General features: G+C 48.5%; 1 protein-coding gene and 2 long non-coding RNA genes across 5 annotated transcripts in view; 2 read left to right on the top strand and 1 right to left on the bottom strand.

The window, feature by feature from the left end:
- The window catches only part of TRIO (trio Rho guanine nucleotide exchange factor), a 373,499-nt gene extending 373,115 nt beyond the window's left edge, over positions 1-384 (bottom strand). For both annotated transcript variants that reach the window (XM_082381867.1, XM_082381868.1), the window contains exon 1: positions 93-384. In XM_082381867.1, the coding sequence (XP_082237993.1) occupies positions 93-249 (157 nt within the window). In that variant the 5' untranslated portion in view covers positions 250-384. The remainder of the gene's footprint in view (positions 1-92) is intronic.
- Positions 1-11,847, top strand: part of LOC309624144 — a 52,336-nt gene that overhangs the window by 20,235 nt on the left and 20,254 nt on the right. The window lies entirely within an intron of this gene.
- LOC309624142 lies at positions 828-5,474 on the top strand. Of its 2 annotated transcripts, XR_014241785.1 has the most exons (3): positions 829-4,573; positions 4,770-4,936; positions 5,282-5,474. It is a non-coding gene; the product is annotated as an uncharacterized lncRNA (long non-coding RNA). The 2 variants fall into 2 exon arrangements; XR_014241784.1 differs by having other exon boundaries at positions 828-4,936.

Below are 11,847 nucleotides of genomic sequence, written 5' to 3'. Positions count from 1 at the left end.
ACCGGGCGCGCCAGGGCCCGCGGACCGCGCCTCCGCGGCGGGGTTGGCGGGGTTGGCGGGGCGCGCGCGGGCAGCGGCGCAGTTGCACTCACCGGATCGGAAGAAGGCCGCGATGTCGGCCAGGTCCTTGGCCGCCTCCTCGGCCCCCTCGCCGGCGCCGCCCCCGCAGCCCGAGCTCACCGCGCTGGCCGTGGCGGCGGGGCCGGAGGACGCGGCGGGGGCGGCGGCGCCGCCGCTGCTGCCGCTCATGGCTGCGGCGGCGCCCGCGGCCGCGCCCGGCTCGGGCCCCGCGCCCCTAGCACCGCGCGCCGCCCGCTCCGCGCCTGGCCTGGCGGCGCCGAGCGCCCAGCTGCCCGCGCCCGGCGCGTGGACGCAGAGCCCCGGGGCGGCGGCGGGCGGCGGCGGCGGCGGCGGCGGCGGCGGCTCGGCCGGAGGAGCGCGCCCACATAGACGAGGACTCCGCCCGAGAGCCGCGAGCCGGCCGCGGGGCGGGGGCGCGTAGCCACGGCCTCGGCAGCGCCGGCCGGAGCGCGGGCAGCAGCGCGCACCGTGCCGGACACGCAGTCGCGAGGGCGGGGGCCCGTGGCCGGCGGGAGCTCCGGGATCACGGGCGCCGGCGGCAGCCGCGAGCCTCCATCTTGGTTTCAAATGGGGAAGGAAGGAGGGGGAGGGGGGAAATCACGGCAGAGGGAACCCGGGTGAAAGGAAAAGGGAGAGCAGGGAAAGGAGAGAGGAAGGAAAAAAAAAAAAGAGGGGCTTCGGCAATTTCCGGCGAATATCGTCAGGGGCCGGAGCGTGGGCTCGGCGGGTGGGCGGGGCCTATGGTGGGCGGGGCCTGGCGGGAGAGGCGGGGCGGCGCCGGGGTGCCGGTCGCCCAGAGAGCCGGCGGATGGCTGCTGGAGCGTTCAGCCTTGCTCCTTCTCCCGGGCAGCTGCAACCCTTGGAAGGAGCAGGAGCGCTCTGACCAGCGAGGGCGGCCCTTTCCTGGCCCAGCACTGCGCCTCACGCCGGGCGCTCGCTCGTGCTGCGCGAGGCCGTCCTCGGGGCGCTTGAGCTGTTTACCGCGGCTCTCGCCCGCGGGGCCGGCTGACTCCGGCACGGGACCGGTGTGTTTCTCGTTGGCGCAGCGCGGGCGCCGGCACGTAGACGGGGCTCCGTAATAGTTGTTGAATAGAGAGATCGTGAAAATGGGTGTTGTGTACTCCAGTCCCAGAGGGAGCAGAGCAAGCCTCTGAACTCCTGGGGGACGTCTTCTCGTCTGTAAAATGGGATTGCGGACTCACAGCTACCCCACCAGAATGTAGAGAATGGGGAAGGTGATGGTGGCTGAGGAGACCAAAGGACATGAGGGGTAGGTGACATCCAGCTTTACGGAAGACCCGTGTCAAGCCAGCATTTGACAAATATTCAGGTACAAACGCCTATGACATGGCTGCAAGCAAAGGGAGCAGAAGTTATGGGTGTCAGAGGTTAAAGGAGCCAACGCTGCCGAAAACAAGGAGAGGGAGAAACAAGACTGATTAAAAAAAAAAAAACTGATGAATACTGATGAAACCAGTATACATGTATACTGCAAATGAACAATTGAGTAAATAAATAGTGGGTGGTGGATACCAGGTTTTTCACTGTTGGAGGGGGAGGCTAGAATGATCCCTGTGGTACGGGATTAGAGTTGGAGACATCAGTATGAATTCATGTTTAGCTTAATATAGATACAGGTGGATATATGGAAAGATTTACAGATATGTATATTTACAGGGGCTAGTACATGTACATATATTTCCTTGCTCTGTCAGCTGAGTGGGCTTAGAAATAGCACTCCCGTAGCAAGATGCACAGGCACTCAGATCTTGTTATTAACACCATTCTTCAGTAAAAGGAACCTGGGCTCTTCAGGGGGATGGCTGACTCTAGGACTAGGGCAGGAAATACACAAGAGAGCCTGGAGCATCTTGTTGTGCCAGAAGGTAAAAATTTTTTTTTTAATTAATCAACAGCCAGAACAATGATGGGGACACAGGAGCCAACTGAAAGAGCTCCCAGTGACCAAAGCTGTAACAATTTGAACAGCAAAATAAAGCAATATTTGATTATACCCAAAGTATAAAATAAATATCCATGAGTCCATATTGATATAATTCAATGATTGAATAAGTAACTAATTGAGAGAGAAGAGACAAGTATCCCATGCAGAAGAATTCAAAATCATTGCCTAGATACGCTGCCCTCAATGAAATGGAATAGAAATTCCCTCTCCTTAACTACGGGCTGCCCATAGCGACTTCCAGAGTACAAAATGGAAAGGGGGAGGGGAGAGTAACTTTACAATGAAGAAAACTGATAAACACCACTTCAGCCACATGAGCAAGGTTAACAGCAGTGATAAATCACGTGGATGGTATATACCCTTGATGTGATGTAATGAAAATGGCACTTTACCTCTGTGGTCTTCCTCCCAGAAACACAGTCTAATTATGAGAAAAACAGCAGAAAAATCCCAGTTGAGAGACAGTGTACCAGTACTTCCCCAAACCACTAAGGTCAACAAATATAAGGAGAGTCTGGAAAACTGTCACAGCCAAGAGGAGCCCAAGGAAACATGACAACTAAATGTAATGGAGTATTCTTAAGGATCCTGGAACCAAAAAAGGACATTAGGTAGAAACTAAGAAAATATGAATAATATATGGACTTTAGTTAATAATAATCTACCAATACTGATTCATTAATTGTGAGTAATATGGGAAAATTGGACATGGGGTATATGGGAACTCTGTACTATCTTCACAACTTTTCTGTAAATCTGAATCTATTCTAAAATAGAAGTTTATTTTTTTAAAATTTTTAATTGTATGTAGAATCTCAAAAAGAAAAAATTCAGTAAGTCCAAATTTCTCAGGTGTGCTGCCCATGTTTCTTTTTCTTATTCTGTTGGGTAATTTCTATCTCCAGCTCCTATTCCTCATCATGGCTTAATCCTAGTTCAGGGAAAACAATTTCCAGGAATTTTCTTTGTCAATTGAGTACATTCCCCTTCCTGCCTTCTCCCCAAGGTTGCAGCCAAGCTCCCAGAGGTATTGGTGACATCACAGCATGGGGTGGGGATGGGGAGATTGCACCCGGCCCTTGGTCATCATGGGTTCATGCTGGCACTGGTGCCGATGTGTGTCCCACGTGTGTCTGCCTCCCCAGTGCTCCTGCGACGGGCATTGCCGTGACCTTGTTGTTTTCTGATGTTGCATCCTGGTCACCCAACCACAGGGCCTCTGTAGGTCTGCTGGCAGTCAGCGCCTCTCCCGAGCTACTCCCAAGCACTCAGGAAGACATTCAGCTTCTCCCTGGGATGCTCAGTCCCACCCCCTCCCACCCCACCCCAGAAAGTGAGGCCAAATCCTCTCTGCTCCCAGACCCCTCAAGTCTACCTGGGCACAGACTTCCTTCCTCAGAGATTCACATCGGGGTCTAATGCTATCCATTTCCTCTCCCGCAAATTGCAGAATTATTATTTCCTCTGCAGGAAGAAAACTTCTCCCCAGGTTTGACATACTTTCTTCAAAATCTTTTATTTGGGACATCATAACCTTTGTGTTCTTAGGAGACTCCGTTTTAAATTTATAAACGCTTTCCCTCCAATTCTTCCCTCTGCCATAGGTTCCAGAAGTGTCTCTTGAAATTCAGAAGCCAAGTGTCGACTTCTTTCTTCCCCTCTGCATCCCTCCCGTAGTACCCTGCCCTGCAGGTAGTGAATACAGATCCCCCCTCTGTTGCCTAAATGGTGGAGAAAGTTCAAAAATTTGAAAACATCAAAACTGCTGGGGGGCAGGGGGCAAACTGGACGTCACGCAGTCACAGAAAGATCAGCAGTCCCTTAGTGGTGGTACTTGGGAAGTGCCAATTGGAAAAAGCTAACCTCTGCTGGAGAGTTCTCGGGTGGAGGCAAGTTCTAGATGTTGGGAGTTGGCCTGAAAGGGAATGTTGATTGCATGGTAATGACTGCTAAGGGTGTTGGGATCAGAGTGGAATGACTGGTGTGTGATTGGACAAAAAGAGCTTCTCTAGTGTTGAGACCCAGATATTGACCAATTCTTCTGTCTCAGGTAGAGTCATTTCCAAGAAAGCTCAATAGAAGGCTTTGTGTCTGAGTGTGGGACGTGCGGGAAGGCTCACCCAGACTGCAATAAGAGAAAGAGGCTGCACACAGGGTTTTTTTTACCTTCTGCCATCTGAGCATGTGTAGGGGGATCTAAACAGGGTTTCATGACAGCTGCTGTTGATCCTGCCCCACTTTCAAAATTCAGCTCGAATTTCATCCCCTTTCGTGAAGCTGCTACAGTACATTAACTCGAATTGACCTCTCCCTTCTCTGTATTCTGGAGTACCACTCGTTCTGGCATTTGATCGTGTACTGCATTTTATTATTTGCATCCTTTGCGTTTAATGTCTTGCCTACAAGATGGGGAGATCCCTTGCAGTCAGTACACAAGCATCAGCCTGTCTCCTGTGTGCCTAGATCTATACCAGTCCCCAAGCCATGGGGCAAAAGAAATGGAGAAAGCCAATTGGGGGACACAGGGTAAGTTGTAGAGTCAATATCCTTTCTCTGCTTCTTATCAGAACTCATGCCCGGCTAATATACTCCATTTCCCAGCTCTGAGGGCTATGTGACAGAGTGCTGGCCACTGAGTGGAAGGGACTGGGCAGGGCTCAGAAGAAAGAGTTCAGACACAGCAAGGGCATGCACTTAGCCCTTTGCCCTTTGTCCTCTTTAGAACACAGACAAAATGCTGGAGGTGACGAGGCCATCGTGTGACTGTGAGAAGGTAAACATGAGAACAGAAGCACATGGTACAAATGGATGAGTGAGCTGCCCTTCTCTGGGCTTCTTATTGCATAGAAACATACAAGAAAAAGAAGACCCTGATTTAATTAGGTGGCTGTAAGTTGGTGTTCAGTTTTGTTTTGTTTTGTTTTGTTTATTTATTTGGCTGCGCCGGGTCTTAGTTGCGGCATGCGGGATCTTCATTGTGGCTTGCGGGATCTTTTTTTTTTAGTTGCGGCATGCGGGATCTTTAGTTGTGGCATGCGAACTCTCAGTTGCGGCATGCAGGATCTAGTTCCCTGACCAGGGATCAAACCCGGGCCCCCTGCATTGGGAGCACGGACTCTTAGCCACTGGACCACCAGGGAAGTCCCGGGTGTTTAGTTTTGTGCAGCCAAACCAGCTCTGACGGATAGACCAGTTATGGTTCTTTATCAGCACTTCTCAAATTTTTCCACCAAGGAAACCCTAAAGATGGAGGAGAGTGAAGAGGCGGGTGAAAGTCATATCACTGGGGATCGTGGAGAGGAACCGAAGCAGCCACCAGGAGATGAACTTCAAAAAGCTGCCAGCTTTTTCTTAGAAATGCATGTGAATTTTTCCTTCTCCTTACACATCTATATTTATTTTAATATATAAACAATGTCTTAACTCACTTACCAGTTGTTTTGGGTTGAATTGTGTCCTCCTCTAAAAAAAGATATATTGACGTCTTAACCCCCAAAACCTTAAATTGTGACCTTGTTTGGAAGTAGGGTCCTTGCAGATATAATTAAAATGAGGTCATACTGGAGTAGGATGGGCCCCTAATCCAATACAGCTGGTGTCCTCATAAGAAGATAGCCATATAAGAATAGAAATGCACGGGGAGAATGCCTCATGGAGACGGAGGATTATAGATGCATCTACAAGACAGGAAACACCAAAGGTTGCCAGCAAACTACCAGAAGCTAGCAGAGAAGCAAGGAAGGATTCCCCTACAGGTTTCAGAGGGAACACAGCCCTACTGGCACCTTGCTTTCAGACTTCTAACCTCCAGAACCAAGGCAATATGTTCCTATTGTTTTAAGCCACCCAGTTTGTGATTCTTACAGTTGTGGCAGCCCTAGGAAACTCACAAGCTAAACCCGTCCTCCTAACTTTTGAGCGAAACTGTCATTCTAGAGAGAAATGTATACGTTGATCTTATAGATAATATTTGATGAGTGCTTAAGATAAAGAAAAAGAAAGAATCTAGAGGAATGTGGAGAGTTCCAGGTTGAGAGGTTTTCAGGAGTGAATTGATGTTAATACGGACATACTATGGAAATGTCCAGATGATCTCTTGAGCTATGGGGCTTGACCTCTGGCCAGAATTGGAACTCTATCTCTAAATTTGAGCTAAAGAGCATAAAAATACCTGGAGATTTAACGTGACTAATCTGCTAAGGAAATGAGTGTGGAAAGTAAGTAGGGCATAGGGCAGAGGGCTGAGTTTTCACGCCATACAGTGGGTAGCACTGTGTGATGTGACTTGTGTCCTGAGAGTCCCCAGCTGGTCCTGGGGCAGATTAAGGAGCAGGTAAAAGGAGAAAAGCAGACCCACAGGGGCCAGGGCATCTAATTCAGCCCAGGCCATGCTAAGTTGGCTCACAAGGCACTACAAATGGACCCAGCTTCTTTCTTTGATTTGGGGTGACCTCCACTAAGCTACTGAAAGGTCCAAGCCAGAGCCCTACTTGTTCTGCTCTGAACCTGTATTCACAGGCATGGGACCCCAGGAATGGCTGCCTGGCCTTGTGGGTTGATTGGTAAGAGTCTTTTGAGCTCCTTCACTCCAGTATTTTTTTTAGCCATTGAGATAGCTCTGAATATACACCGTAAGCAAAGACACCCGGTGGGAGGTGGAAGAGAGAGTTAGGTGGAATAAGCCTGGGAAAGGAACAGGGGATGGAAATTGGGAGTATTTGAGGTGGACAGGGGACAAAAAATATGTGTTTGTGTGTGTGTGCATGTGTGTATGTACATGCACACGTGTGTGCATACATGCTTATGCATATTTATAGGGTATGAGCTGATGAAGATCTGGAAGTTCTGGTAGCAGGGAAACCCAATTATACATGAAGAAAAGATAAAGATAAATTTGGCTTTAAAATGAGCTCAGATTTGGAAGTTGCAAGGTTTTATTATTACTGGTATGTTAATGAGAAGAGTGTACAGGAGAAGTGACAATATCTATATTTGCTGCCTTGGTTTCAAACTGATCAATGTTACAGCTCATTACTTAATAACTGCTGACTTTCTGTCCCTGTCCAGTAACTCAAAGAATTCCAAATTGAGCCCCCAGCCCCAAATATGCAGAATCTGAAATTCTACCAGGTGGGAAATTCAGTCATTCTGATCCTGGCCAACTTCTGGTCTTCAAGATTTCTGTAACGGATAAATACTCCTGGGAGTGCTAACACCTTAAACCTTTATCACTTAATGCCTTTTAGAGAGGATTAGTGGATTAACCCAGCATTGGCAAGAGTAATAAGAGGGATGAAAGAAGGAAAAGAGCGATGGAAGGCACCAATTAAAAAAAAGCACCTACTTTGCTTTTGACTGCTTTTGACTGGTCTTACTGCTTCTGTTTAGCGTAGACCCTCAGAAAGTTCTGACCCTGGTTCCTTGGCAGAGGTAGTGAAGATTTTTATATTTGGGGGGTCACTGATTACTCGCTGAAGACCCCACAAGCAAAGGCCCTGAGGCCGCCTGTTCTGTTTGGCTCTGTGAGGAAGGGAGGGGAGACCACCGTGGCTGAGTGCGGGGGGAATAGGAGATGCAGTCGGTAGAGCAGAGCAGCTTCATCATGTAAAACCTCATGGGTCCTTTGTAAGGACCCTGCCTTACAATCAGAATGAGATCACAGGTGTGGATCACTGTATCAGAAGATTCTAAGTGATTTAAGGTCAAAAATTGGAGATTGTGTGGACTCCTCAGAATGTTAGAAAGTAAAGCAGAAATCTGTAAAAAGCTTTGTAACAGACGGTCGTTGAGAGAGCTGCTAGAAACCAGCAGCTGTCACCCCCCAGGGTAAAGGCTCTGGAAGATGCTTGAGGACCGTCACACCAACTAATGGGACCTGCGCCAGGCAGAGCTGACCGGGAGCACAGGGATACCCACGTGTGGAGGGAAAGCTGGGGTGGCCCCGGGCGACTGGCCTGGTCCCTGCCGCCCACTGCAATATGGAGCCGATGTGTTGTGCAACTGCACCTGGGAGGACTTCTTCCCTCACCAGCCCGGGGGGTCCTGCCCATGCACCTCCATCTCCTTTTCCCACCCAGCTGTGTGCTCTTAGGAACCTAGAGACAAGAAGAGACACAACAAGAAAACCACTTTTTAGAGAGCATCTCAGGCATCTTTGTTTTTTTTTTAATTTTTATTGGAGTAGAGTTGATTTACAACGTTGTGTTAGTTTCAGGTGTACAGCAAAGTGAATCAGTTATACATATATGTATATCCACTTTTTTTTTTTAGATTCTTTTCAACCTTGGGCCTCTTTTTACTTCTTGTTTCTTTATCTCTGGCCTCAGAGTAAAATCAGGGGCTACGCAAAGCAACAAGGAACTCCAATTAGTGGATTGGATTTATTTTCAAAACCAGTACAGTTGACTGTCTTCTTCCAGAGACGCCAGATACATAGCATCACGGAGAAAACAGAAGTCCCAGTGAGAACTAGTTTTCGGTGCCACTTCTGACACTGACTAGCTGTGTGATCCTGGGTGAGTGAACTAGAGAAATGAACATTGCCTGCTTGACCATGGCCTTCAGGAACTGCCCTCCTCCCCAGGAAGACCTCATATGCAGTCACTGCTTGTACCCGCTAGCCCCCGTCTGCCCCTCCTCCATCCCTACCTCCTTCATTGGAGGGGGAAGAAAGTACCTGGAGACAAGCCAGCCTGAGCTCGTTCCTACTTGAATTGGGAAACTTGGAGAAAGAGGCAAGGGGACAGGGCAAGAGAAGTAACTGCAGGGGGTGGATGGGAGGGAGGCCCCCCAGCGCTACTTCCCTGATGCCAGGCTGTTCACCAGTCCCCTCGGTTTAGCCCCTCCAGTAAACCCTTCTCCTGAGACCACCTGAGGGGGTCTCTAGCTAAGAGCATCCCACTGGAAAGGAGTCAGTTGCAGGGGACAGTTCTGGGTCACAGACCCTCACTGAGCTATGGCTTTGGAGCAGAACTGGGGACGGGGCATAGAGCCCCTCCTCCCCACATCCTGCGACAGGATCCGTAAAGCCCACAGTCAGCAGTTTGGGGACAGCTGATGAGTTATCCCTGAGCTTTCTCAAGGATGGACCCTGTGGGCCCACTGGAAGCAAGAGAAAGCCTCAGACAGAGAGCCACTTAAAGGAGGAAATGAAGGTGAGGAGGACCAAGCATTTGAATTACCCTCCTCCCAGCCTTGAGCCTGCAGTCTACTTCTGTAAAAACCCCGAAATGGTCATGCACACTGTTGATTCGCCCAGTTTCAGCATTGGCTGAATTCTCAACCTTTCTCTGTTTCTACAAATAGAGTTAAAGATTCCAGAAAGTACAATGGAGATATCTGAGGGTCATTGCAGGGATTAACCCCCGCCCCGACCCTAGGCATCACAACCCTCCCCCCACTTCCGTCTTCTCTCTCCTGAAAGTACCACCGACCACACCTCTCTCTCTGGACAAGCACAGTGACCTCAACAACCCTGAGGCAACCGTGGGGCTAGTCTGAGAATGCCACCCGGCTCTGAGGTGGGGCAACATGCAAATCAGATCAGGGAGGAGAGGGGACGTGGTACCCGGTCTTTGCACTCTGCTCCTCAACTGGCCCCCGAGGAGCCACGCTACAGAGGACAATGTTTATAGGAGTCACAGAGGAGCAGGGGTGGCACCACAGGATCGTTGCCCACAACACAGCCTTGGATGGAACACAAAGGCATGTACAGGTGCTCGGTCCCTTCTCTGTGACTCCAAAATCCAAAAGTTCTGAAAATCAATGTCTTTTATAACTCTTTTGGTGGCAAAAACTGACTTAACATATGTGAGGTTATAGGTATACTTTATCTATCTCATTTAGGGTGAATCATATTTTTGCTGCAGAAATACTGCAGGATGTGATTTTGGGGATAAAGCCCAAGAGCCTACTGGGAGTATTAAGCATTTTACAGTATACAAACTGTGTTACCTTTCCATATCTGAAATTTTTTAAATGAACTTCAGAAAGTGTCAGAATTCTGAAATCCATCTGGTTCCTAAGGTTTTAGATAGGGAATTGTGGACATAGAGATTGTATACAAATGGCCAATAAGCACAGAAAAAGATGTTGAACATAATTAGCCATCAGGAAAGTGCAAACCAAACCACAGTGAGATACCACTTCACACCCACTAGAATGGCTGTAATCAAAAAGGCATCCGGAAACAAGTTCTTACAAGGATGTAGGGAAACTAGAATCTCATTCCTTGTTGGTGGGAATGTAAAATGGTGCAGCCACTTTAGAAAACAGTTTGGCAGTTCTTCAAAAAGTTAAACATAGAGTTACCATATGACCCAGCTACTCTCGTCCTAGATATATAACCAAGAGAAATGAAAACTTGCGTCCACACAAAAATCTCTATGCAAATGTTCATGGCAGCATTACTCATGATAGCAAAAGACTGGAAACAATCCAACTGCCATCAATTGATGAATGTATGAAGAAAATGTATATCCACGCAATGGAATATTATTCAGCCGTAAAAGGAATGAAGTACTGACACCTGCTACAACACAGATGAATCTTGAAAACATTATGCTAAGTGAAAGAAGCCAGTCACAAAAGGCCACATATTGTATGATTCTATTTATATAAAAATATCCAGAGTAGGCAAATCCATGGAGACAGAAAGTAGATTAGTGGTTGCCAGGGGCTGAGGGAGAGAGCATTGAGTTGTGTACTTAAAATGGGCAAATTGTGTAGTATATGAATTATATCTCAAAAAAGCTGTTGCAACAGAAATAAATACAAATTGAATCTGGTAGCTACAACCGTGGCTAATTCAAAACAAGGCAGTAGAATGTCAGGGCAGGTGCTATGGATTGAATGTATCCCTGCAAGATTCATATGTTGAAATCCTAACCCCCAAGGTGATGGTACCAGGAGGTGATTAGGTCGTGAGGTGGAGTCCCCATGAATGGAATTAGTGCCCTTATAAAAGAGGCTCCACAGAACTCCCTTGCCCCTTCACAGGGTTACAGTGAAAAGACAGCCATCCAGGAAGAAAAGCCTCGCTAGACACTGAATCTGCCGGCACCATGATTTTGGATTTCCCAGCCTCTGGAAGTGTAACAAATCAATCCTTGTTGTTTCTAAGCCACCTAGTTTATGGTGTTTTGTTATAGCAGCTCAAACGCATTAAGACTGCATCTTGGGAAATTCTTAGGCCCTCACATAAAGGAAGAAAAGGTGAAATTGTCCAAAACAGGCTGCTGCAGTAGTAGAGACCTTTGAGGGGTTCCTCCCATGGGGCAAAATATGCTAACGACCATGAGATTCAGGGATCTGACCATACACCCCACCATCCTCAACTGACCAGTCTCACAGGGCCAGCTGGGAATCTCCCATGGCAGGTGCTGTCCCTGAGCAGCCACAATGGATGATGCTCTTCCCTCACTAGCCAGAGGGGTTCAGGGATGTTTCCTAAAGGAGGTGTCTGTGGCAGTTGCTTCCCTTGAACTGCACAGTCTTATGAAGGGTGTGCAGCTAGTGGTTCATTCACTCTTTGGTCAAGTACCGAAGAAGTTGCAAAGTGCCAGGAGAGAATCATAGCAAAACCCATGGAAGAGTGGACCTTCCTAGAGACTGTGGAATGAGAGGCAAACAAGCGGCTCTTGGTACAATTTCTGGATACAGTGGTTTACTTGTGACCCCATAGTTCAACAGGGAGGAAGCCAGAGAAATAAACAGTCCAATGTCTCTCTCCTCCCACCCTCTATCTGCTGCCTGTGCCTCCCATTGGCTGCACCCGACTAGGAGCAAGAACAAGGGAGGCT

This window comes from Balaenoptera borealis (assembly GCF_965194805.1).
Source record: "Balaenoptera borealis genome assembly, chromosome: 2".
NCBI lineage: Eukaryota > Metazoa > Chordata > Mammalia > Artiodactyla > Balaenopteridae > Balaenoptera > Balaenoptera borealis.
Note: the sequence above shows the minus strand (reverse complement) of the source record. Positions and strands in the feature narration are given on the sequence as shown.